General features: G+C 46.1%; 1 protein-coding gene across 7 annotated transcripts in view; it reads left to right on the top strand.

The window, feature by feature from the left end:
- The window catches only part of WWC3 (WWC family member 3), a gene marked incomplete at its 5' end in the record, with an annotated part of 212287 nt that overhangs the window by 186977 nt on the left and 10683 nt on the right, over positions 1-14627 (top strand). For all 7 annotated transcript variants that reach the window (XM_081327450.1, XM_081327446.1, XM_081327445.1 and 4 more), the window contains 4 exons: positions 4768-4924; positions 5151-5315; positions 9599-9691; positions 12739-12969. In XM_081327450.1, the coding sequence (XP_081183576.1) occupies positions 4768-4924; positions 5151-5315; positions 9599-9691; positions 12739-12969 (646 nt within the window). The remainder of the gene's footprint in view (positions 1-4767; positions 4925-5150; positions 5316-9598; positions 9692-12738; positions 12970-14627) is intronic.

The raw sequence follows: 14627 nt of genomic DNA, 5'->3' as shown, positions 1-14627 counted from the left end.
ACTGCGAGCGGCCCTGGAGAAAGGAGGAGAACCAACGCAGAACCGTGCCTCCCACTCCCAGTCCCCTGAGGCGTCGCAGCAAGATACCATGGTCGATGGTATCGAAAGCCGCCGAGAGGTCTAATAAGACTAGGACAGAGGAATGGCCCCTGTCCCGGGCTCTCCAGAGATCATTTATCAGAGCGACCAATGCCGTCTCCGTGCTGTAGCCCGGCCTGAAGCCCGATTGGTACGGGTCTAGATAAACCGCTTCATCCAGGATCTGAGGGAGTTGGTGCGCCACCACGCTCTCAACAACCTTCGCAAGGAAGCGAAGATTGGAGACTGGACGAAAGTTATTCAATGAGGATGGGTCCAAGGTGGGCTTCTTGAGGAGAGGCCTCACCACCGCCTCCTTCAAGGCGGTGGGGAAGTGACCCTCCCTCAGAGAAGCGGAGATGACCGCCAGGAACCAGCCTCGTGTCCCCTCTCGAGCTGCATATGCCAGCCAGGAAGGGCACGGGTCCAGTAAGCATGTGGAGGAGCTCAACCTCCTCATAATCCTGTCCACTTCCTTAGGAGTCACAGGATCAAATTCCTCCCAGATGACGTCGACAAGACTGTCCATGCCTTGTTCTTCCAACTCAGCCCAGTTGGAGTCCAGGCCGTTTCGGATCCGAGCAATTTTATCCAGCAGATACTGACCGAATTCCTCGGCTCGACCCTGCAAGGGTTCCTCCCTCACCTCTTGGTTCAGTAGGGAGCGAGTCACCCTGAACAAGGCAGCCGGGCGATTATCTGCGGACGCGATGAGGGTGGAAAAGTAGTTGGATTTTGCCACCCTTATCGCAGCGAGATAAGACCTGGTGAGGATTCTTAATCGCAATCGGTCGGATTCGGATCGACTGGATCTCCAACGGCTCTCTAGGCCCCGTCTCCGACGCTTCATTTCCCGGAGCTCCGCGGTGAACCATGGGGCTCGCTGGGATCTGCACCGGGTCAGAGGCCGCAAGGGTACAACTCGGTCCAGAGCCTCCGTGGCTGCCTTCTCCCAGGCTTCCACTAAGGCATCCGCCGAGCTGTGAGCAGGGAGTGCATGTGCGTCCCCAAGCGCTGCCTGGAACCTATCAGGGTCCATTAGGCGCCTAGGGCGGTACCATCTGGTTGGCACCGCGCACCCACGGCGGGGGGTGGCAAAGGGGAAGTCTAGCCGCACGAGGTGATGATCGGTCCATGACAGGGGCATAATAGTCGTGGCACCCCCACCGATATCATCGCGCCACCGTCCAGATAAGAACACCAAGTCTGGGGTGTGGCCTCTCTCATGAGTCGGTCCAGAAATTATTTGCGACAGGTCCATGGCCGCCATGGAAGCCATGAACTCCCGAGCCAGATCGGACGATCCTCCCAAGGACGGTAGGTTAAAGTCGCCCAAGACCATGAGTCTTGGGAATTCAACCACCAACCCTGAGAGGACATCGAGTAGCTCGGGCAGGGCTGCCGCTGCACGATTAGGTGGTAGGTATGCCAGCAGCAGGCCCAACTGCGCCCCCGGGCCGTATCTCAGTAGGAGAGACTCACACCCGACCATCTGAGGGACGGTGATCTCTCGCGGGCTAAGGGATTCCCTGATGATAACTGCCACTCCCCCGCCCCTCCCATGGGCCCGAGGCTGGTGCAGCACCTGGAAACCTGGCGGGCAGAGGTCAACTAGAGGGACACCACCCTCTTGGCCCAGCCAGGTTTCCGTGATGCAAGCCAGGTCCGCGTGCTCGCTCTCCACTAGGTCACGAACAAGGTGTGCCTTGTTAGCTACGGACCTGGCATTCAGGTAGACCAGCCTTAGCATGGGAGGCTGCACACCTTCGCTCCCGGGACCTCCGGGGAAGTACAGAGGGTCGGAGCGTCTCACCGCTTGTACAGAGCGGAGATGACACTCCCGGTGACGATACGGCCCTCTGTTTGTGCACCTTCTGCCATTCCCCACCATCCTGGGAATAGGATGTTCGTCAGTACGCCATCGGTTATTGTCGGCGACTGGTCCTCGTTTCTCACCATGGCGAATGGTCGTAAGCCTGGCCTGCGTTATGGCACCCGGAAGGTCTGCCTTCCCCGAGCAGCCATACTCTTTTCCCGCCCCCCTCCCTAACCCGACAAAAAAAAAACTTAACAAGAAACTTAACCAGGGGCCTCTTGTTGGTCTTGTGATGGAGGCCCCTGACCCTGCCTGGCCATCTCTCAGAGGCCCAATGGTCGGGCCCGTCATCGAGGTATGATGAGTTGAAGGCAGGACGAACCCAGGTGAGGGGGGAACTCCTGAGGGCGAGTAGATCTATGCAAGAATATTGAAGCCGCATAGGGAGCATTGGGGAGCATTGGGAAGGCGGTCCCCTGGGTGGAGCATTAGAAGGAGGGTGTAGTCGGGTAGGTGGGTATCTGGACCGTCACCCAGCCACTGCCACTTGGTTGGGTGAACCCCAGAAGCAGTCCACTCCCCATCCTCTCACGATGGATTGTGATTCTGCTTCTGGGGGTGGTCCAGGACCCACTCTGGGTGAAGCATACCCCATAGAGCTCTCACCTCTATGGGGCTGCAGGTGTAGGACAGGCCACTCTGCCACCGTGGCTTGCACCCAGGCCCATCATGTCCTGTGGGGCGAGGGAGGGCAGGGGGGTTCGGAGCTGGAGGAGGCCAGATGTTGATGGCCTCGGTGGTCTAGCCGCCGTCATCTCCAACGGTCAGCTGCATCCTGGCGTCTTTAGGGGTGTTGATCGGCACGGAGATCGCCACGCCTCATCTAGTGGTGCTGCCGTCGGGGGGTTTTCGGTGAGATTGGGTGACCGGGGCCTGGAGAAGTTCAGCGCCGCTATCAAGGCTCCTCGGTGGTGGTCGATCGGGTCCGCATAGCCGGTCTGCGGCACCTCCTTGATCCCAGGGAGATGCCGCCGTTAGTCTGTCCATCTCAGCGCATTCCAGTATTTTTTTAATTACTTCTTCCTCTGATGGTATTTGCTCATTCTTCCAACATTGCGCATAACTTATTCTTGCTGCCGTTATAATATGTAGAACCAAATATAAATTTTGCTTATTAATCTTTTCTGGTATTATACCTAACAAAAAAATTTCAGGATTAAATACTACATGTTCTCCTAATATTTTTTCTAACCAAGCATGTATTTTTTTCAAAAAGGCCTTTACTTTGTCACATGTCCACCAGATATGATAGTATGTACCTGAATTATGTTTAAATTTCCAACATTTATCTGACACATTTTTAAACATTTTTGCTAATCTTGCTGGTGGCAAGTGCCATCTATAAAACTTTTTATACTGTATAAATTTTCTTTATACGCAGTTGACAGTCAATTTATAATTTCTCTCCCATAATTTTTGCCATTTTTCTAATTCTTTATTGTGACCAAAGTTTTTCGCCCACCTTGTCATTGTCTCTTTAGTTTGGTTTGAGCAAAATTTTAAACATAGAATAAATAGCATTCTATACATCTGAAAAATATATATGTAAGCAGTAAATACTTCTATGAACATAAAGAAGCCATCTTATTGATTTTGATTCCATATCTGAGCAGTCTAGTGATAAAGATTGCACATTTGTTAGAATTATGATGCAGTAAATACAATATAGAAATCAATCTATCTGACCTGCTCTGCTAGGTATATTATGGCTGTTTTTTCAAGACCTTTTCAGGAAAGGCTTAGGAAAGACTTATATTAAAAGGTAAAGGTAAAGGTTCCCCCGTACATGCGTGCTAGTTGTTTCCGACTCTAGGGGCCGGTGCTCATCTCCGTTTCAAAGCCGAAGAGCCAGCGTTTGTCCGAGGACGTCTCCGTGGTCATGTGGCCGGCATGACTAGACGCTAAAGGCGCACGGAACACTGTTACCTTCCCACCGTAGTGGTCCCTATTTTTCTACTTGCATTTTTTACGTGCTTTCGAACTGCTAGGTTGGCAGAAGCTGGGACGAGTAACAGGCGCTCACTCTGTTACGCAGCATTTGGGATTTGACCCGCCAAACTGCCAACCATCTGATCGACAAGCTCAGCGTCCTAACCCACTGAGCCACCGCGTCCCTAGAGACTTATATTGTCTGCCTCCAATTGACTGATTTAGTTTATTATCCAATATATAAATCTTGTATTCTCTTACATAGAAATAAAAGAATTTCTTAATCCTTGGTGGCTGATTTTAAATGTTGGGTTGAAAATATATTAACCATGATGTTTGTGACTTTAAGATGTTAATTGGTCAATGGGTGTGTAAGTGTTCTCATGGCCATAAGACAAAGCTAGGAACGTAGCTTCTCTCTCTCTGAATTCACTGCTCTCTACTATTACTGTTTTTGCTCTGTTTTCCTGTACTATTGGTTTACTACTGTGATAAACCTGTACAACTGTGTATTGACCTCTGGAACGGTAAGAAGACTTTGTATTTTGGATTACTCCTTGGACTGTTGCTATTGTGTATGACCTGGACTGTTTATTTTTGACCGTGCATTTTTGTTTTTACACCACCTCAAAACTAAAATACTTTTTGCTTTTACAACTCAGTGTACTCTTGTGGTTACTGTGTGACTCTTACTGCTCTCAGTACCCTTCCTTGTCTGTGCAACTCCTTGGTAGCACAAGGAGACCTCTGCACAACAAATCCCTAACAGTTTAGCTGTTCTTTTTTTCTCCAAGTTACCTATTGCTCATTCAAATCACCAGTGACTGAATTTCATAAAATAAATCAAATAATCAATAAAATAATTTAAAATATTTCCTCTGCAGAAGCTGGCAAGCAGAATCAGTTGATAGTGGATGTAGTAATTGCATGCAGCCCAGTCATCACTTGGAGTCCTATTGTGGTGAATCATTGCAGATTCCTACATTTGCATCTCAAACAGATCAGTATATTTCTGGAAAAAATCAGGCTCCAACTTTAAAGGCAAGTAAATATAACTGTTACAGTTTTTCCTAAATCTTTATGGGACTTGGATTTTATGTTTAAATCATGAATGCTTATTTATTTTCTTTTTTTTTTAGGAAAGAAGGCACTATAAATTTGATTTTTATTACAAGTATTTAATGAACAAATTACTTTAAAATTACTCCTTAAAATACTTGTGCTTTCTTTGTGAAGAAAAGTATTGAGATTTTGATTGTTACTATAGGTGGACAAGGACACTAATACAGAAGATCTTTTTCCTGAAGAAATGGTTTTGCCTCATAAAAACAGACTAGGCCATCGATCCCGTGGTTCTGCATTTGTTCGTAATAATACTATTGTTCGCTCACAGACATTTTCACCTGGTGCACGAAGTCAATATGTTTGCCGAGTGAGTAGAAAATTTCATAGCAAAAGTCATTTGGAATGCTAAATAATTCTGTTTAAAATTTGTGTAAATAACTTATTAGCAGAATACATATTTTAGGACCTTTTTCTCATTAATTAATACAAGCCAAGGTATCTACAAAAGCTTTCTTACTATATATGTGCATTAAAATATCTGGATACTCATTAAGATTGAACAAGTAAATGTATAGAGCAGGGGTGTGAAACTCAATTTCATAGAGGGCCACATTAGCAGTAGAGTAAGTGACCTGGAGCTGGCCCTGCCAGTGCTCTGCTTGTGCCATCCTCTGCCTGGCCTGTGGGACAAAAGGTGGGGAGATGGGAGCGCAGGGCAACACAAGCAAAGCGTTGGCGAGGGCTGGCTTTGGGTTGCCTTCCACCGCATTGCAGAGGGAAATGTGGCACTCAGATGGATGTGGAGGCATGGCCTAGAACGGCCTGATGATGTGTGAGCCACCCCATGGAGAAGGACAACTGCGACACAAATCCTGGGGTGCAGAGCCAATGGAACACCATGTCCCAAGCAGAGAGGAGGCCAGGCACGGATTGCCTGGAGGAGGATCTGGGTGCCCAGTTAGTGTTGAGGGTCCCCTGGGCTGCCCAGAGTCCTGGGCAGCAGAGAGCAACCACCCAGCCTGGCCCTCGAGCTCCTGGGGCACTGGGACCCTGCAGTCCAGCCCAGTTTCCCCGAGGGGGCACCCAGCCGCACTTACCTGATCCTCGAGGCTACTGCTGCTGTGCTCACTCTTCTTGGCCAGGCTGGGTTTCCCAGGCTGGAGGACAGTGGAGGGGTTTAGGGGCTGCTGCTGCTGGTGGTGCCACTGCTGTGGGGCAAGGCGGGATGGGGGTGGCCTGGCTGCAAGGCCCCAAGGTGCATGAGTGTGGTTCACGTGGGGTGGGGCCAAGGGATGGAAAGCAGGATCGGAAGGCAAGCCTCAAACGCCATCCCAACTCCAGCAGAGGGCATCTCTGGGCCTGGCTCATGCAGGGCAGAGCAGGGAAAGGAGTTCCAGTTGCCTCTTGGGGATGGAAACTCGCCATCCTTCCCCTTCACTTGGGCCATCAGAGGTATAGCGGCATGCAGGAGGCTCATCCCATGTGTGTGGCTGGAGCTAGAGGATGAGATTGGACAGTGGAGGCCGAGTGGGCATGGCAATGACAATGACCGTCTAGGCTGCCTCACTGCAGCCCCACCCTCTGTCTTTACTTAAAAAACCAGCCTGACAGCTGCAGTGTTCAACCCTACCTGTGCTGTGCAGGCTGCAGGATCCCGAGGAGTACAGGTCCGATGCATGTGGGCATGGCTGAGCACAGCATATTGGCTGAGGGGCCAATGAGCTGCAATTGCTGCCAGGCATTGCCAGCCCCCCGCATGCTCGCCACCTCCTCTCCACGTGTCCAGGTTGGGGTGGGCCAGGGCTGAGGCAGTGGGGGCTAGCCCCTCACTTTCTCCAGGGTGGCCTCGCGGGCCTTGAGTTTGACATGTCTAGTATAGAGTGTGCTATCCTCTTCATGCTTGTGCATTCCAGCTCATATCAGCTCTAACCAGAATGCTGAAGGACAATGCCATTACAAATTTGTCAAAATCTGGATTGTCTTATATTAGATAGTGTTTTTTATATAAAGTACATTCTTCCAAAGCACAAACATAATACATAACAAATATTATATATAAAGTATTAATTCATGGCACAGATTACATTACAGGTAAATTTTTTTATTTTTATTTATTTATTTATTTGTTTTATATACCGCCCTTCTCCCAGAGGACTCAGGGCGGTGTACAGAGCAATAAAGTAGGAATACAATAAAGTAACAGAGTGAGAAAATTGTAAAACCCAGATCCATCAGGCCAGGCCGGCTTGTTGGAATAGATAAGTTTTTAGATCACGCCGGAAGGAGCGAAGGTCGGGGGCCATCCAGATTTCAGCTGGTAAGCGGTTCCAAAGGATTGGCGCACCCACCGGGCCCTCCAGAGATCATTCACCAGAGCGACCAATGCTGTCTCTGTGCTGTACCCGGGCCTGAAACCCGATTGGCACGGGTCTAGATAATCCGCTTCATCCAGGACCAGAGGGAGCTGATGCGCCACCACACTCTCAACAACCTTCGCAAGAAAGCGAAGGTTGGAGACTGGACGAAAGTTATTTAACACAGCTGGGTCCAAGGCGGGCTTCTTGAGGAGAGGTCTCACCACCGCCTCCTTCAAGGCGGCGGGGAAATTACCCTCACTCAAAGAAGCAGATATAACCGCCTGGAACCAGCCTCGTGTCCCCTCCCGAGCTGCATAAACCAGCCAGGAAGGGCACGGGTCCAATAAACATGTGGTGGAGCTCAATCTCCTCATAATCCTGTCCACTTCCTTCGGAGTCACAGGATCAAACTCCTCCCAGATAACATCGACAAGACCGCCCGTGTCCTGTTCGTCAGACTCTGCCCAGTTGGAGTCCAGGCCAGTCCGAATCCGAGCGATTTTATCCAACAGATATTGACCAAATTCCTCAGCACGACCCTGCAAGGGCTCCTCCCTCACCTCCTGATTGAGAAGGGAGCTGGTCACCCTAAACAGGGCGGCCGGGCGATTATCTGCAGACGCGATGAGGGCGGAGAAGTAATTAGATCTCGCCGCTTTTATCGCTGCGAGATAAGACCTAATATGGGTTCTTAGTCGCAACCGGTCGGATTCAGATTGACTGGACCTCCAACGGCTTTCTAGGCCCCGTCTCCGACGCTTCATCTCCCGGAGCTCCGCAGAGAACCATGGGGCTCGCTGGGATCTGCGCCGGGTCAGGGGCTGCAAGGGTACAAGTCGGTCAAGTGCCTCCGTGGCCGCCCTTTCCCAGGCTTCCACTAAGGCATCCGCCGAGTTGTGAGCAGGGGAGGCAGGTGGGGCCCCAAGCGCTGCCTGGAACCTGTCCGGATCCATTAAGCGCCTGGGGCGGTACCATCTAGTTGGCTCCGTACACCCACGGCGGGGGGTGGCAAAACGGAAGACCAGCCGCAGGAGGTGATGATCGGTCCATGACAGGGGCATAACAGTTGGAGAGCCCCCACCAAGATCATCAAACCACCGTCCAGATAAGAAAACCAAGTCAAGGGTGTGGCCTCCCTCATGAGTCGGTCCAAGAATTACTTGCGTCAGGTCCATGGCCGTCATGGAAGCCATGAACTCCCGAGCTAACTCAGATGATCCTCCTAGGGATGGTAGATTGAAGTTGCCCAAAACTATAGGTTTGGGGAACTCAATCACCAACCCCGAGAGGACATCGAGTAGCTCAGGCAGGGCTGCCGCTGCGCAACTAGGCGAAAGGTACACCAGCAGCAAGCCCAACTGTGCCCCAGGACCACCCGACTATCTGAGGAATGGTGGTCTCCCGCGGACATAGGGTCTCCCTAATAACTACCGCCACTCCCCCGCCCCTACCATGAGCCCGGGGCTGGTGTAGCACCCGGAAACCTGGTGGGCAAAGATCAACCAAAGGAACACCGCCCTCTGGGCCCAACCAAGTCTCCGTGATGCAAGCCAGGTCCGCATGCTCACCCTCAACTAGATCCCGAACAAGGGGAGCCTTATTAGCAACGGATCTGGCATTCAGGTAGACCAGCCGGAGCTCAGGAGGCTGCACATCCTCGCTCCCGGGACCTCGGGGAAGAGACAGAGGGTCGGAGCGCCTCACCGCTTGTAGATAGCGGAGATGACCCTCCCGGTATCGATACGGCCCTCTGTTCATACACCTGCTGCCGTTCCCCAACGTCCTGGGAATTGGTAGTCCCACGACCCGCTCCCGAGCCTCGGAGGCAACCGCACCCCGCTCTCCCCCTTCGCGATCAAATTGATTTTTACTGCTATCATAAGCATTGCTTATATCTTCCAGTATCATTACCTTGCTGATGAATTTTTTATGGGAAAGCTACGTTAGAGGCTGCTTCTGAAAATATCATTCCTTAATTGTGCCATACCTATAAGGCAGAAGTCATTTTCCTCAGTTGATCAGGGAAAGGGGTTCTTGCAGATAAGGAATGATATAGATATGGGCAAAAATGCATCCACTTTCATTGATTTTTCATTTGTTTTTTGAAAAAATATTTTTTGTTGCTATAAATCAATAATAGAAGATACAAGAACGATAGGACTGAAATTTGCATCAGATGTATCTAAAGGAAATCATTTCAAATTAATGTGGATAACTATAATAGAATTACTGTCTTTAAACTTTAAATTGTATTAAGATTGACTATAATCAGTGTTTCACATCTTTCTGTCAGCTATATCGTAGTGATAGTGACAGTTCCACTTTGCAAAGAAAGTCACCTTTTATACGGAATACTTTGGAGAGGCATATGCTGCATTATAAGCAGGTATTTAATAGGCTGATCTTACCATGTTATAGATTATGTTCATTTAGTTAATCATAAAGGCTTGCCATAAGGTTGTTCATTAGATGTTGCTGTGTTTTATTTGTCACATATAACTCTTTTTAGTGTTGATACTGTTTAACCTTTTTATTATATATTTGACTAGAGTTTTCATTACTTTGTGTAAATTACCCTGTCAGTGTTAAAAGAAGACCAGATGATAACCGCATCTTTTTATTGTGTTCTTTATTTTAATATATGTTCAGTAGCTACATAATGTCTTGATTAATAGTTTAGTTTAGTTTAGTTTTATTTGATTTCTATACCGCCCTTCTCCCTAGGGACTCAGGGCGGTTCACAGGGCATATATAAACAACGATACAAAAGTTAAAAGAAAATTAAACCAGTGCCCAGTTAAAAACAACAATAATAAAATACTAAAAAATCGATTTAAAAACCCATATTCCCCCATCAGGCCAGACCAGCTAATTCAAATAAATGGGTCTTCAGCCCGCGGCGGAAGGATCGGAGGTCTGATGCCATCCGGAGCTCAACCGGCAGCTGGTTCCATAATGCCGGAGCGCCCACAGAGAAGGCCCTCCCCCTGGGGGCCGCCAGTCGACATTCCCTGACCGGAGGCACCCTGAGGAGGCCCTCTCTGTGGGCACGTACTGGGCGGAGGGAAGTTGACGCCGGCAGCAGGTGGTCCCCGAGGTAATCCGGACCCATGCCATGTAAGGACTTAAAGATCATAACCAGGACCTTGAACCTCACATGGAAGACAACTGGTAGCCAATGCAGCTCACGGAGCAAAGGTGTAACATGGGAGTACAGGGAAACTCCCAAGACAACTCTCGCGGCCGCATTCTGTACCAGTTGGAGCCTCCGAGTGGTCTTCAAGGGAAGCCCCATGTAGAGAGCGTTACAGTAGTCAAGGCGAGAGGTCACGAGCGCATGAGTGACCGTACACAGAGCATCCCGGTCCAGATAGGGCCGCAACTGGCGCACCAGGCGAACCTGGGCGAAAGCCCCCCTAGTCACGGCCACTATATGATCTTCCAGAGTAAGCCGTGAATCTAGGAGGACTCCCAAGTTGCGAGCCCTATCCACGGGGGGTAAAAGCTCACCCCCCATAGAAAGAGATGGAACATTTTGAATGTCCCGGGATGCCGGAATGCACAGCCACTCAGTCTTGTCAGGGTTGAGTTGAAGTCTGTTCCTCCCCATCCAGACCCGAACCGCCTCCAGGCAACGGGACATCACAGCGAGGGCATCACTGGGGTGGTTTGGGGTCGAAAGGAAAAGTTGGGTATCATCGGCATATTGATGATACCCAACTCCAAAACCACGAATGATCTCACCCAGCGGTTTCATGTAGATGTTGAACAGGAGAGGCGAGAGAACCGACCCCTGAGGAACTCCACAAACGAGAGACCTACGGGCCGATCTCTGCCCCCCTGCCAACACCGACTGCGAGCGTCCCAGGAGATAGGAGGAGAACCACTGAAGAACTGTGCCTCCCACTCCCAATCCCCTGAGACGCCGCAGCAAGATACCATGGTCGATGGTATCGAAAGCCGCCGAGAGGTCTAATAGGACTAGCACAGAGGAATATCCCCTATCCCGAGCCCTCCAGAGATCATTCACCAGAGCGACCAATGCCGTCTCCGTGCTGTACCCGGGCCTGAAACCCGATTGGTAAGGGTCCAAATAATCCGCTTCTTGATATTGGTATCAAGAATATTCAAAAAGTCTCTTTCTTAGTTACATACAAAAGCTAGCTTGGATGTCAGGCTGAGGAAGACAAGTCTTATATAAAACCACAATTGAAGAACAGTACTGCATGTTTAACATTTTTGGTAATGTCAGTGTTTTTTGCAAATTCATTTTGCAGTTTTCAAGCCAAAGAAATATAGCTTATACAGTATGCCCAGTGAGAATGCTTAACTGCTGTACTGGTTACACAGAGATGAGTTACAGGTTAAGGAATGCTGATGATAAACATTATGCCAAATATAATTAGTCATAAATAAAATTTCATCCATCCATTCATTTGAAACATGTATTACAAACGATTGTGGGTTTTTACCTATTTTCTATTGTCTGAAATATTATGGAATAATAGTAGAAAATATTTCCAAACACGTTTTAAATAGTCCATAAAATGGTTAAGAATGAATACTTATACCAAATTAGAAATCAAACAGGAATAGGTAGAGATTATAGATAAGCATTCAGTTTTTAGAAGGCATAAAACAATTAAAATAAGGATAAATAGAAGCTGAAACTGACAGTAGATACTACCTCAGATTAAAAAAATAAAATGGAAAATCCCTATGATACAGTATATTGTATATTCTGAACCTTGGTTCCTTTTCCATATGTTTCTACTATAACATAGATAGCCTGTTTTAAAAACTGGACCTATTGCCTACCAGTTTCTCCTAAAACATTAGACAGACATTAAAAAGTGTATCAACTTGAAGTAAAAAAATTAAAAAAATATGTTTAATAGCATGTATCAGTAACTTTAAAATTATATATATGGGTTAATTTATCAATTGTATACATTAAACATATTTCATAAAGAAATCATAATGCAGTGACTTTATATTTGTAAAATATCGTATTTTAATTTTTCTGAAGTTTTCATTTGTACTTAAAGAAGAGCTTTCTTCCACTGCTTCAACATTTCTTGAAATTTAATCCCAGCAATTTCATAATAAATTCCTGTTAGCTTTAATTAGGATTGTGTCAGTGCAAATGTAAGTATAATATTAAACTAAGGAGGAAGGGAAAATATTCTTAATGTAAGATGTAGTGGAGAGAATATGTGCCAGCCCCTAATTGTGTAAATGTGGTTTAAAGTTGTCCCATTTAACCTACAGTGGACCAATTTCTGCCTGAACACAACTGAACCAATTTTCTCCTACTATTTTTGCTCACCTGCCACCATTTTGCAACAGTTGTATACCTGTGAAATAGTTTAGAGCCTTATAGTTCTTTCTAAGACCATTAGAGGCATTGCCATAATTTTTATATTATTGTAGCATTCATGTAGATCATCACTGGCTGATCTTATGGAAAGGACTTCTCTAGACCTGGAGCTGGATCTTCAGGCATCAAGAACAAGGCAGAGACACTTAAATGAGGAATTATCTATTCTAAGAGAATTGCGGCAGCGTCTGGAGGATGCCCAGCTTAGTGGTCAAACTGATCTGCCTCACTGGGTCATTCATGATGAACGATTCCGAAATTTGCTGAAGGAAGCAGAAAGGCAGGTATGGAATCATCTGAACATTTAGTACAGCTTGTTTTCGTTGTTCATACAGCAATGAAATACAGAAATCAGATATGTAATGTTTAATTTTCATAAATATTTAATAAATTATTGAAGAGCAAATATAAATAATAGCCTGAAGTAATGCTCTTGTATCAAGCAAGGGAAAAACAGGAGTTAAATTGTTTAGGCAAACTGTTACTTCTGGAAGAGGTTTATTTAGATATCCCCTCCCTCCCTTAAAATATAAAATAGGGCATTCTCTTTTCTTTCAGGAGCTCAAATCTCAATCATTCATATTTTTATTTTTTTTATTTTAATTCCATTTATATCCCGCCCTTCTCCGAAGACTCAGGGCGGCTTACAAGCTTAGCAGTAGCCTTCATTCTATGTATATGCCTGCTTATTAGGGCTTTCACACACACCCCAAGCGGCATTATTACAAAGTCAGCTTAATTGCCCCCAACAATCTGGGTCCTCATTTTACCTACCTCGGAAGGATGGAAGGCTGAGTCAACCTTGAGCCTGGTGGGATGCGAACCTGCACTAATTGCAGGCAGCTGGTGTTACTTAAGGAGGCATTAGCCCACTGCTCCACCAAGGCTTCCTACATCTACTTATATGGGACACTCCAGAAATAGGATTAAAGAACAAACCGTCCATGGAATATGTAGAAAACTGGTTCTGCACTTACAAAGAAATAGAAAACAAAATCAGTGTCAAACCTGCATGAGCACTTACATTGAAGTGATCTGATAAAAATCTGTTTTTATCAGATATTTAATGTTTAAGGATGTTTTAAAAATTATGTGGAGCTATTTAGAAGTCTATTTGGATTCATAATTCTTTTTTTAACAAATTTTATTGATTTTCTAATATTACATTCACATATTTGAAAAGCAACACGGTGGCTAGGTAGTAGTAATTCAATTACATACAGATATCATTAGTACAGATTTCAAATTGCAACCATAAACATTTCCTCTCTTTTTCCCTTCATATATACTGTCTATTTATAAATTTAAAAACAAGTTTTATCCTAAAAACAAGTTTTTTCACATGGAAAATAATTTTCTTACATATATCAATAGATTTTAGTTTATATATATTCTAGTTCTTTTAGCATACAATCTTTTAGACAATCAATGACCTAATAGATTTTTCCAGTTTTAATTTCCACTAACATTTAGATTTAATGTTTGATATTTATCATTCCCAAGATTTTTAATATACTCCCAATTCCTCTATCATCATTCCTCACAAAATCTAATATTCAAAATACACATCTTGTCTATTTAACTTCTCACCCTCTATGTCAACAAATTAAGAATATGATATCCTTCCTTTTTGCTAGTTTTCGATTTTTTTAAGTAGTAATCAAAATTTCTTTTTATTTCAGTATTTAATGCTTTCTCTCTCTTTCTCTTTGTATCTGCTATCTCTAGCTTAAACTAATAATTTTTGTTTTTGATGTTCCATATAGACCTGTTTATTACTTTCATCAATAGGTTTTTAGCTTATCTGCATCCTCTTCACCTTTACATGATCTTTATGCACAAATCAATATCCAAATTTAGCTATTAGTATTTATACTGCTAGGTTTTAATGTCCAAAAACTTTTCTTTATCTCAGTTCATAACAATGTCTTGTGTTCAACAT

Source organism: Vipera berus, assembly GCF_964194415.1.
Source record: "Vipera berus genome assembly, chromosome: 4".
Taxonomy (NCBI): domain Eukaryota; kingdom Metazoa; phylum Chordata; class Lepidosauria; order Squamata; family Viperidae; genus Vipera; species Vipera berus.
This window is presented reverse-complemented; position numbering and strand designations above follow the sequence as displayed.